Source organism: Triturus cristatus, chromosome 2_1 (assembly GCF_964204655.1).
Source record: "Triturus cristatus chromosome 2_1, aTriCri1.1, whole genome shotgun sequence".
In the NCBI taxonomy this organism is placed as follows: Eukaryota; Metazoa; Chordata; class Amphibia; order Caudata; family Salamandridae; genus Triturus; species Triturus cristatus.
In genome coordinates this window covers 438,933,009-438,946,455 of record NC_140581.1, presented here as the reverse complement: position 1 = coordinate 438,946,455, position 13,447 = coordinate 438,933,009, and the positions used below count along the sequence as shown (strand labels likewise).

The window sequence follows — 13,447 nt, the reverse complement described above, 5'->3', positions numbered from 1 at the left end:
CCAGGTTGCTGTACCACATTATGGATCAGGGAAGGGCACTGTCTGCAGTTAAGGTAATATTTTTGTCCATATGTTAATGCTGTTCAAACTTGGATTTATGGTTCACTAATTGAAAGCCTTTATTATTAGGGTGAGCGCTCTAAGGATATCTTGTAAGCTCTGACTGCACTACTGACAGTGGTTCCAGTATAAAAAAGTGTACACATGTTTTTACAGGTTAGCAATATGAGGCTATGTGTAATGCTCCAGAATGCTCTCTGATATGATGCAAATATGTGCAGAAGCTTATAAGCAAGATTGAGGATTCTTTGCTTTCAAAATAAAATGCTCATAAAACAAATGAAAGCAGGAAAAAGAAACATTTAGCAAAACCACTGTAAAAGTTTAGGAACCATTACTTTGCAGTATCAGTTAGTAACGTGTTGATGCATGCTAGTATTTCTCAAAAATATTCATAATGGAAAATCTGTGTAACCAGTTTCAATACGATTATGGGAAACAAAAATAAACAGGCATAGGTCGGAAATTGGTGGCCAGCTTTTTAATTTTGTCAATGTGTGACTTGTTTTGGCATAGTTTTTGTAAAAACGTATTTGTGTGGTAGCTGCTGGGCCCTCACCATTATAACAAATATTAGCAAAAGTTGTTTTTGGACTTAAAAAGCACACACTGCCACAGTAGTTACTGGCACTGAACAAAACTATGCTGTGTGCCGATATGTTCCTTGTAAAAGAGCAGAACGCTGTCACTCACAGTGTGGGGGGGATGAGAAGAGGGGTGGGGGGAAGAGAGAGAGAGAGCGAGAGAGAGGAAGGAGAGAAGAAATAGAATTTAAATAAACTCAAAAGTTCACGGTCAACGCCAGACCAAATTAGGGGCCCAATTATTAAAGAAAGTCTCAAAAGTGCACCCATGGTATATGTCCTTGCATTAAGTGAAGCTATACGGCTTTCGAGAATTCCCAAGAATTTACAGACCTAGAACAATAAAAGGTACTCCTAGAAAATATATGTGAACTGCATTTTAGCATGCGCAAACATGCATGTGTAGATTTACTCATGCGAAAATCTGAGTGTTTGCAAGTTCACTTTCCCTCCAACCACTTTTTTCCCAACTCTGAAAGAAAGTTTACGTCTGCCATTGTCAGGAGCAAATTGCCAACATTTCTCAGTATGAGAAAAGATTAGAGAAGCGTTGTTGAAAACCCTTAAAACATGCAAGTTAGTAGGTTTGCACAGACTCAATAGGGCATTCTAACCCTGGAACTATTGCTTACCACTACATTCAGCCCAAGTATGTCGATCTGCGGAAATGTGGCAACATAAGGGGATTGCAAATATTCAAACACTACTATGGTATGAGCCCTAGCATAATCAGAAATGCTATATCAGAGCTCTCACATAATGAGTTTGCTGCCAAAATTTGTCGCCGCACTACATGTCACCAAATGAACAAGTGGATTTTGTTACAGGACAAGTAGATTTATGAAGCAACCTTCCCCAGGGACAAGTAGACATTGTATTAAATTCCACACCCCTGAAGCTGTAAATATAAGACCTAGGAAAACAAAAAATACAATAATCTATGGAAAAAACACACATCTCAAATGGACATTGAAATGAATAAACACATCATGAAAACAGAGACAATTGGGAAAAGATTATATCCTACAACTCAATCACGAAAAGAACCAACAGTGCTGTTGGAATAAACACTGGAATCAATTCAAAGTTGATTGCTTATAACCATGAACAGAGAATACGGAGCAAGACATGGTTAAATTCTGCAATGCACATTGGCCCACTGGATAACATAAATGAACAAACTAGGTTATTGGCACTAAAATTCAGAAAATCAGGTTTATGATCGGAGACATGAAAATTGAAATAGTTTCTTAGCAATTATCACACCAACTAAAGGATAAGAATAACAATCAGATACCTATCCACCATACTGCAAACTGGCGGAACGATCACCCAATGAAGCACACACATGGGCAGGGCAATTGCCATCATCAAAGGATCAAGCAAAATAGCAAATCCAAGACCCATTAGAGGGCTTAATGACAACTATGAAGCAAGCCTGCAATGTAAAACAGATCATTAGCACTACAAACCAAAAGTATTATTTGGATACAGCCATCAGACTCAAAACTACACAAAATAAAGCACAAGCACTTTAAAGATTGAGACACTTGATTACCTCTTGCACAATGCACGTAGAACACTTTCTGTAACCGAATCACTGACATAACATCAACACTCATAATATCGACCTACAAAATTATCGACACAAATATCGATAACATAAATATCGATATACTATACTTATTTACAAAATACACTAATATCGACACAAAAATATCGTCAAAACTAATATCGAAAACATTAAATAAACATACAAAATGACACAAATTTCGATAACAAAAATATAGACCACACAATTATTGCCAAAAACAAAAATATTGACACCCTAAAAATAACACAATATACATTAAAAAAAGTAAACATTATCACAAACACAACATATGAAATAAATAAAATTAAAGTTAAATAATAATTTAAAAAAATACATTTAACATAATTAAATTCAGTAAATTACTCCTTACAAACGCAATATATAAAATAAATAATTTTTATTATACATAAAATGCAATATAAACTACAAATAATATACTCTTCTACTTTTAAATAAGGTAAGAATAAAAAATGTTGAACTGAACATGTAGCATTTCCCATATAAGGAAACAACTGCCAAATTAATTGAAAACAGTAACAACCAATAAAAAACACCTACAACTTAAATAACCCAATAAGATTGAAAGCACAATTAAACAAACACTATAGACACTAAAGAAAATGTAACAACATTTTATGCTTCAACAACAAAAAGAAGAATAAGGGGAATCTCTGCGGATTGCTTCTGCAACATTTGACTTCCTCATTGAAAGCTCTGATTTCAACTTCACAAAGTAAGTAAAATATCTATTTAATGTTATAACTATATAAAATAATCGTAGAGCACTTTTTACAATAATTAATGTATTTTTTTTTAAAATTATATCTTCTCAACAGAAACTCCAAAAGACACTCAACTAACTACAAACATCACCAAAAAACCACCTTGCCAAAAAGTATAAATCTAAATTAAACTTTTAAAACGACTAAAAAACCCAACCCAAAACGCCCACCAAACACACAAACCCCAAAATACTGAAAATGCTGTTAAACACATTTATTAAAATTCTATATTTTTTTCTGCAGGAATTAAAAAGAAACACTAAAGCCAAGCACCAACAGAAACACCCCAGCGTCAAAAAAAGGTCAACATATTCAAGCATGTAAGTATAATTTGGTATATAAAAATCTGTATTACAATAAAACAATTACTATACATTTAATATTGTTTATATACATTTGGCATAGCATTTAAAACATCAGAATCACTGAAGGTGCAAAATTCATAACTTCCCAGAAAGGACATTTTTTATTATGCTATATGGGATATGTCTACACCCAAGAAAAACAGACAGGCAACAAAATAATTGGAAATGCTGCAAATATTATTCAAATGCATGTTATGGGAGGGCTACAACCAAATAAACTACTGTATTAAATGTTAAGGAACATAACCACACCCTAACATAGCTGAAATAGAAGTGAGAGACGCTTTAAACACTATGAAAGAAGCTAGCACTAGCTCTCAAAAACCTAGTACTGAAATACTAAAAGACGTACTCCTCATAGTTCCAGAACATGTGACAGGCCAATTACCCTCTGTATCTATGTTAAAAAGGCTAATAGCTAGAGCCAAACAATCAACTGCTACCACCTCACCAACCCCCAAAACTTTCAGTCAAATTCAAATACCACCTGAACTTACTGTAACACATAATGAAGAGCAATTTCTACTTTATGACAATAAATAGAATGACAAAAGGATTATAATATATGCAACTCCCACAAACCTACTTAAACTACAAAATTGTGGCACATGGGTGATGGATGGAGCATTTAAAATATGTCCCAAACCATTTTTACCAATCATACAAAATCCATGGACTGTATCACAATATCAACATCCCCTTTATATATGCCCTGTTACCAAACAAACAAACCACTACCTATGTAGAACTATTAACAAAAGTAAAGCAAGAAACTAATAATTACTATCCCCAAAACAGTATCATAGACTTTGAACAGTCAATGATACAAGCCATCCTGAAAAACTACCCTCACGCAGCAATACAAGGTTGCTATTACCACTTTAATCAATGCATATGGAGACACCTTCAAAAATCTACACTTAGCGTAGAATATGCAACTAATAGCAATTTTGCATATGAAATTAAAAAGCTAATTGCACTAGCATACGTCCCAATAACTGATGTAGCAGAACACTACAATCTAATAATAGAAAGCCCCTACTACCAAACAAACAAACATAAACTAAGTCCCCATCTCAACTATTTCGAGGATACCTGGGTGGGAAGGCTGGTCAGATCTGGACATAGGAGACTGTCCATATATCACATTCCATGGTGGAATGTATATAACAATACCTAAACAAAGAAGCATAAACTAATAACACTGTGGAAGGATGGCATAATGCTTTCCAAGCCACAACAGGCCAAACCCAACCAACCTTACATAAATTACTACAATCAATCCAAAAAGAACAAAGCTACCAACAACCAAGGTGTGAACAGTCTGTAACACAACCAGGTCCAAAACTAACTAAACAAACTAAAACATTGTTCTAGCACGTACAATACAAAGTAAGACTCTACCTAAACACTAAAGGGCTAGAATATCCAGAAACAATAGCTAAATCCCTACTTTAAAACAATAATACAAAAACATAGCAAAATTTTAATTGTGAAATGAATTCTTAAATAAACAGCTTTGCAAACATCTAAAATATAAATATTATGTCGATTTTAACTTTAAAAAAAAAATAATTGATAAATATATTTTATATATTTAAAAATAATAATTTCAAAATCTACATTTCCCTCCCATTGTAAGTAATTTAAAATAACTTACTTTTTGTTGCTGAAGAATTGAATCCAAACTGCCATTAATAAATCCAAACGTGTAAAAATCCCAAAACTTGGTTAAAAGACGCAAATAAAAAGTAAAAATACAACTGTGTAAAATATAATCCACTGGCAACATATCCATAGACTTGAATCAATTAAAAACCTGAAAAATGTAATTAAAAAAGAAATGCTCCAAGAAAACCCGAAAAATAAAGGAACTGTAAAATAATTATTAGTTTACTAGAAACTAATACACAGTTCCTTAAAAAAAAAAAGTAAACATCTCCCAACAGCATCTTCCAAACGACAAAAACCAGTGGAAAAAACATCACAATCCCTCCCGCACAAATATACAATAAAATCATTAAAAAAACACACATAAACATATTAATAACACCATACTCTAAACATTATTAAACATATAGAATATACCCTAACACCTACCTATCAACGCACTAACCGCATTTCGTATACGCAAACCTATAAACGAGACCTCAAATAAAACAAAAAATACAAACATTACATAAACTATAGACTACACAACTACTTTTGCCCTACACCTAAATTAAGCCTAAAAGTAATTAAATTAACCTTAACTTAACCGGTGCGACGCATCTTCCAACCGCAAGCTTCTCTTCTCAGAAATGACCTAAAACAACACAGATAGCCTACAACATACAACTGAGGGGCCGATTCCGATCCGGGTCAGAAAGCACTCCGACCGAACCGGATCCGGAGTGTTCTCCGACCGAGCCGGTGTCCTGCAGTCCAACCCAACCGTATGCTGCCGGACTCGGTTCGGTCGGACTCTCATAGAAGTCAATGGGAGCCGGTCGTAGGATGCGTACATGGGCTCCCATTGACTGAATGTGTACGTCGCGGACAAGTGCGCCCCCTACAGTGGGTACGCGTCTGTGCCATCCGCACCGTACATGCCTGTGTTGGGGAGACCCATGGGTCTCACCCTGTGTCCGAGTCGTAGGGCTGCGGGTGACAGGGGGTCCGACGCGGACCCCCAAACGCAACCACCCGGACAATTTGCAAGCCGGACACTCCGGCTTGCACAGGCCGTCAGACGAGTGCATAGTACTGGCTTGGTCGTGAATCGCATCCATTGCACGCCACGGTTAGCTTACGACCGAGACGTACAGAGTGGTTCGGACCCGGAAACGACTCGTCGGTAAATTTCATGTAGCTTGCATTGTACTTGCTCGCTCGTACAGCTGTACGAGTCGGCCGGAAAACACACGTACGGCTCGTAGTTTTTCCAGTCGGATCGCGTTCGGTGCCCTTCCGACCCGGATCGGAATCGGCCCCTTAGTTTAGTAAATGGCTGGCTAATTGTCCGGCCTCCTGTATCTCTCCCCAGGATACGGCTCTGCACCTTGTGAAGCCACGCTCCTCAAGGAGTGTGGCAGGGCACAGCGTGGAACTAGGCCTCCTGGCTCAGTCGACTCTTCGTCCAATTGGCCTCGCCCTCGCAATCCTACGCCCCTTGGATTGGCATTGTCATGCTGTCCTGCTTTCACATGGCATCCTGTGTGGGTCGACAAGCTTCGAATCCCCCCCCCCCCACCTTGTTCCTCTTGAGACGATAAGATATCCTCCCAGTTGCCAGTTCTACACTCGTGCCTTCCTCACTCAGTTTGGCGTGCCCGCCATAATCTGGTGTTGCAGCATTTTTAAAGGGACCGTGTACCTCTGGTGTAACCTCCCACTTCCTCTCAGCCACAGTAATGGTGTTACATCAGGAAGTCCCACTTTCCGTTGCCTGACCTCGGACTCCTGTCTGGGTGTGGAAAACAGGCATTGGGATGTCCAGAAGGGCACAGTTTCTTACGTGCCAGGGCGGATCGTCCTCAAAGTCGGCTGAGTCCTCCTCCACTCTCTTTTCATCTGGACAAGCCTCTATGCCTTTATCTGATAGCAGCCTATCGACTTTTATGATAAATCTTTAGAGAGAAGAGTAAGGCATGATAGCAAGTTCTGATGTTGTTCTGATTAAAAAGGTTGTGCAACAAAGCCTCACATTCAGTCAGCAGCTTTGGACAACTTGATACGATGTGAGTCAGACTTTGCAATTGTAAAGCCTGCATTTAGAACACAAAGGTTTCCTTGACCATTTTGGCAGGCAGTCGTTAAGTTTGGCACAAGCCGAAACGCACATGAAGGAACTTGCTTTTAATGAAGAACCACATTAAAACAGTTAAGTTGATTGCGGGCGGAGTTGTTTATAAGAGTCAATGACTGTCCATGCATGGCTTCTGTTACTAAAGTCTCTCTTGTCCCTTAACCATGAGACTGTCTCTTCGTTAACATGATTTGTATATCATCTATTTCCTTTTGCTATGTTTAAATGTACTTGAATGATGTATCACTGGAGATCTGCATGTTTCAAGAAAAAGATTATGGATGATTGTATAGCAAACATGTGTACAACCGACAGTTGGAAAATAAAACCTATTAAATAAAGTTGTTAAAAAAAACATGAGATCGTCTTTATTTGCTTGTTTAAAGATATTTTGAAGAGGGCATGCGGTAGAGTTAATTGCCATAGTTCAATAGCCTCAAGAGCATTCACAGACAGATCAAAGTTTGGAGTTGCCATGTAGATATTTTCCCCATATTGGAGCACGCAGTGTTGACTGATCGGACAGCCTATTGACTATTGGTATTTTTCTGGCTTCAGGATCTGCATCTGTGAAGATGTTAAAGTGGTGTCATTTTAAGAACATAAGCATTCCAATAATTAGGATCCAGACAGTTACATAGAAAAGTCATTGCACTAAGCAGGGCCATTTACACCATATATATATTGTACTAGAGTCTCTGTGAGACTTCCATAAGAACAAAGCCCACAGGACAAGTAGCTGCTGGAAATGAGAGGTGTGGAAAGATGGAAAGATCATATGTTCCTGTGGTTGTGGGCAGAAGTGCAGGATCTGCAGCAGCTGGGATTGGTGTTGCCCCAGTAGGACAAAGAGGCCACCACAACTCCGCAGTAAGGCCTTATTTTATGCCATGTAAAATGTTGAGCACCCAAATATATTGCATGCATGCAATGTCTGCTGTGATGTGTTCAAGCATTTTAATGTATCTAAATACCATAAAGGCACAGCAACTATGCTGCGACATGTAACCACAGCACTGAGAGTGTATTCCATGCAGTGTGCATTAGCATTTCCAAACTGGGGGAAAAAGTGTCTAGACGCAAGGAAGTTGCCAGATTCGTTTTAATCAGCCGCACCATGCTGTACAAGCAAATAAAATGGTGCTTGACCTTCCACTTTTGTTACAGTTCCGTTGGTGCACCTACAAACAGGTAGCACAAGGTGGACGTAATTATTATTATTTTTTTTTAACAAAATCATGATTTGGAATGTTGTTTTAAAAAAAGCAAAAATGTGTAACATCCGTCCGTCAAACTTTAACTTTAACACATTAATAGGAACTGCGATAAAGGTGGTTCCTGTCAATGACTGGAGATGTCAGCAAAGCCAGCAGACATCTCTAAATGTGGAGAATGGGTACACTGTCAGGGCGATGGAGTATTTTACTCCATCACCATGACGGCGTAAATACACAACTGCAAAAACAACAGTTGATGGATAGAATGCAGAACAATGTCATACATACCCCCCAGTACAGAGATCTGGGCCTAAATCCATCGTTTTTTGCTCACCATGCCATTCCAGTTTAAACCTAGCCATATGCAAATCAGTCTTGACCCTGTGCATCATGGGAACAGTCAAGCCCGAACTGCCAAGCCAGGTTCTCCCTGGACTAGAAACAAGCATCCTAGGACCGGTTTCGAGCTTTCAGCCCTCATCCGCCAGGATAGCTTGACACACAACCCCACACTCTTAATCAGGCCCTAATTCAGAAGGTAAAATCTTTGACTAGATCAAACCTGGTTGGTGTATCTGACCCACACTATATTGTGGTCAGTCTCACATTGCACCTAGGCCAGGTCTACGGCGACCATTGACTATCATTGGCACTTTATGCTTTTTGGCGGGGTATCTATTTAGAACTTTGAAAATGTATACCTCTGGTTACCCTCAGTGGATTTGTGCCAGTTTGCTTATTAAATTTTGTCTATTTGTCTAATACGTTGTAGGATTTTTATTGTTTTGCATTTTGACTTTATTACTGTTTTGGTAGTGCATGAATACCTTACACATTGCCCCAAGTAAAGCCTGTCTGCTCTGTACTCCAGCTTCTAGGGGCTGTGGTTCAGGTTAATTTAGTGACTTTAAGAGTTCACCCTGATAAGGTTTGTGATTATTCCTTGAGTTGGAAAGTCATCCACCCCAAAAAATTGCATTTCTTACATAGATCTATTTAGGTTTAAAGGCACTTCATCTAATTCATGACTGGTTTTGACTGCTAGAGCCATGAATGGATAATTCACTTAAGATAAATAATCTATTTTTATACCCAAAAGAGAAATGGACAAAAAAAAATCCAAACTTACTCAGAGTCGTCTCCGCATTCTTCCAAGTTTGTCCTGAGAGAGTGTCCCAATTGAATCCTGTAGATATGGAAAAGCAAAAACAAGATAAAGTAAATGTTAATGGCTGAAACGGTGCATTTTTAGATAGAATGTGGTCCATCATATCAAATGTCATTACTATTCTGCTACAATAGTCTGCATTCATCAAAATGTATGTTGTTAACTAGCCCTAAGATTGCTACATCTATAGGACGAACCTCTAATAGGAAATCACACATACAAACAAATAGATAAATCATTTGTGTGCTACTAATGCAGTATTAATAGAAAAGGGAAAAAACATGGAAGAGAGAAGGTGGTTGCAAATCTCAAAATACTGGACCTAATATAAAGGATTAAGGCCTCTTTGGCAAAAGCAGTTCTAGATAGAACTTCCATTGCTGAAAAGATATTAGCGTATAAGGAGTGTTCAGTTCGCCATCTTCTGCATTGAAGTTTCTGAGGACTCAGCACTCTATGTTACAGGACCTTTTCGTAGCCTTTGGCACTCTATACCAGCCCAAGTGGCAGAAGAGACTAGTTGGGGTTCTAAGTTGCCTCGACTCATTTTTATCGGATTGGAAGGTTAGAGGTGGAATGAATCAGTACCTTGCCAGTCACCCGAGGTGTCCCTCAGGGCTCTTATCTATCTCTATCTCAAGATCTATGTTCAGCATTTGCACAATTTATTGGTTATTGTTCATTATTATGATGCAACAAAGGTTATGTGCTGCCTATCAAATGACTATAACACAGACACATTGAAAGTAGCTAGAGTTGCTGAGGCAAAAGTGAACAGATAAGAACGGTCTACCCTCAAATGCCACAATTTTCTGTTATTTTGCACTGATCACTATCTGAGAAATGGCATGGCACTATATCGCCTTTTCTTGGTAGGAACATGAAAATGAGATATAGGACAGGGTAAATATATTAGGAGTGTTGTCTGATGAACAGATGACAATGGATGTCATGTTAGTCCGATCATCTGGTACTAAGTATGTTGTTCAACTCCAGAAGAAAACCAGCAATGAGCTGTTGGAGGAAAACTATGCAGTAAATACTCCAAATTTTATTTGAAAACTATAACATTGATATACTCAAAATTTGATTATGGTAATGTGCTGCTGGCTGATGCCTCAAAATCAAATGTTAGAAAGCTGCATGGGCTGTAGAACCCGGAAATTAGAATAGTATTTACTCTTCCCATTACTATGCACACCTCCTATTTAAGTTGCAAGTGGCCACTAGGAGCACCCATAATGCTCACATGATTGCTTAAGTCTTTATACATGAGTGCACATGGCTTACTTAAAATATAGTTTCCTACAACCAGCCCAAACGAGCCTTAAGATCTGTTGGAAAAAGCTTTTGATACCTCCAAAGTGCAGTAGAAAGAAGCTGGACTAGAACTTGCTTCCGGATGATCTCAGACATTTTCAACAGTTTATCCTGCTAAATACCCATCTTTTTGAATAATGTATGTTTACGCAGTATTTCAGTATTATGCTGCCCTTGGTTTTTTGTGATGTATAAATATTGATCTGATTTTATCATCAAAATGCAAATCTGATCACCATGGGAAACTACTGTATAAGAAGTTAATGAGGCCACATGCAGGAAAGCAATGATAAGACAAGCCGGGTATGTGAAAATAAGCAGTGCAATCATTCATAACCCAGACTGGATAAGGCTTAAAATTTCATTCAAGATGAAATCATAATTAGAAGAATTGCGGTAGTCATGCACATGAGTGGTATATAGAGGCACACAAGCAACATTTGTAACAAACATACATTTACACACAAACCAATCATAAGCAGCAAGTATGGACATACGAAGGCATGGATGGGTGCACTTCCGGAAACACTGATGGTGACAGATAAACTGATGAATGAAAAGTTAAGAAAATACATTTTGTCTTTATGATGTCAACAGTTTTACTTGCATAAGTATCAATGTTTTTGAGGGATCAACATTCTGTACATTTAGTTACTGTTTGTATTGCAATAAATATGACCGTGTTGAGTAAAACTCTTTTCTATATTGAGCAGAATCATCTGTGTCTGAAAAATCAGTGCAGGTTTAAACCAGTTACTTACGTAGAGCAGCAGTTCTCCAGCGTTAGAATTATTCATAGATATACATGTTGAATCATTCCCCACTGTCAAGCTTGAAACCCCACAGTACATTTTAAAGAACAACAATAACATTAGGATGAATGGAAAGCATGAAAATCTACATAACATCACTGAAAAAGACTGAAACTGCACACAACGAGGGGAATGTAAGCTATACTTCCTGGGACCACCACATTTTAGCCTTTAAAAACATAGTGGTGAAAGGAAATAGAAATAAGTAAAATGTTTCTTCGCTAGCACTGGATCCTTCGTAGATTCACATCCCCAAATCAGAGTAGCAAGAAGTACATTAGCACAATAATTCAGAGGCAAGTGGGAACAGGAAGGGCTGACCACATTAAAGAAGATTATAAACAACTGCCTGCACCACCATTGCCTCTCTTGAAACATCTGCCTGTAGGCAATAGCATTTTATAAAGGTGTGGCAGATGTCCTAGGTTTCCGCACTGCCAATGTCTACAAGCCTCAGAATATAGAACTATGTTACTACTGTGCCTCTGGTCGAGTGGGTTGTTACCCACCCTGGGAGCAGTCAGCCAGAAAGACAGTGATTGCTGTTATTCACCTTCAGATGTATTGTTTGGAAAAAGAGTGGGCTTTTCAAGGTTCTCCAAAAAAAGACCTTTAAATAAAGACAGAGTACTTTCCGCTCCGGAAATTTGGTGACAGAGATCCGCCCCACACCACACAATGAAAATGGAAAAGAGCCAGGACTAAGAGTAACACCGTTACAGTTGATGCTGTAATACTTTCTGCCCTACGACTTTCTGTTCTCGTCTTGCATGACAATCCACACAATGCTTAGTGAATGTTGGCAGCTCTCCTATATCTTCAAAAGGCATACTAATAATAAAACTCACGGTTGCTGGTCTTTTTCATATATGAGCTTGATAGAGCGCGGTGGTGCTTCAACATTATATGGGGTGCATTATAACCATCAGTAGGTTGCACCTGCATATATTCCATTGTAATATTAACGAACAAGTTACTTACCTTTGGTAACGATATATTTGTAAGAAACATAGGTTAGTTATAGAATCCTTACCTTAGAATATCCCCCAGGCGTCAGATTGGATCCGGAAAGTTTTTTCGTCAGTAGAACCCACTGCGCGTCGGTCGACTCCACATCCGTAGTTGGTGTCATGGTCGCCGGGATGACGTCGTGGAATTTACTGCCCCACACGCTGACATCAGTTCTGTAGACGACTTTCCACGCCCGTAACGCAGAGCCATGCAAGACACTGACCACTGGTGCACAAAACTAGGGCCCTGAAAGGATGTCCTTAACCCTAGAAATCAGTTCGCAGAACAGGGAGGTTGGGTGGGCTTGTAAGGAATCTATAACTAACCTATGTTTCTTACAGATATATCGTTACCGAAGGTAAGTAACTTGTTCATCTGAAAGAAACAGTTCTAGATTCCTTACCTTAGAATAGATACCCCAGCAATACCAACCCCGGAGGTGGGTCTGCGAACCAAGTTCACACCAGAAAGTCCTGGAGAACAGAACGGCCAAAGAGGCAGTCTCTCCGGACTTGGCTGTCCAGGCAGTAGTGTCTCGTAAACGTGTGCAGCGATGCCCACGTAGCTGCCTGACAGATGTCATTCAAGGGGAATCCCCGTCCCAAAGCAGTAGTAGCTACCGTTGCCCAGGTAGAATGGGCACGCAGCCCGACTGGAGGCTCCTTCTTAGCCAAAGAGCAACAGGCTTTAATGGACAGAACGACCCACCTGGAGATGGTCCGTTTGTGCACGGCCCACCCTATCTCA

At 39.0% G+C, this 13,447-nt stretch overlaps 1 protein-coding gene across 2 annotated transcripts in view; it reads right to left on the bottom strand.

Annotated features, from left to right (window-relative positions):
- The window catches only part of CENPH (centromere protein H), a 466,689-nt gene that overhangs the window by 225,024 nt on the left and 228,218 nt on the right, over window positions 1-13,447 (bottom strand). For both annotated transcript variants that reach the window (XM_085632190.1, XM_085632197.1), the window contains one exon: window positions 9,519-9,575. In XM_085632190.1, coding sequence (XP_085488316.1) covers window positions 9,519-9,575 — 57 coding nt within the window. The remainder of the gene's footprint in view (window positions 1-9,518; window positions 9,576-13,447) is intronic.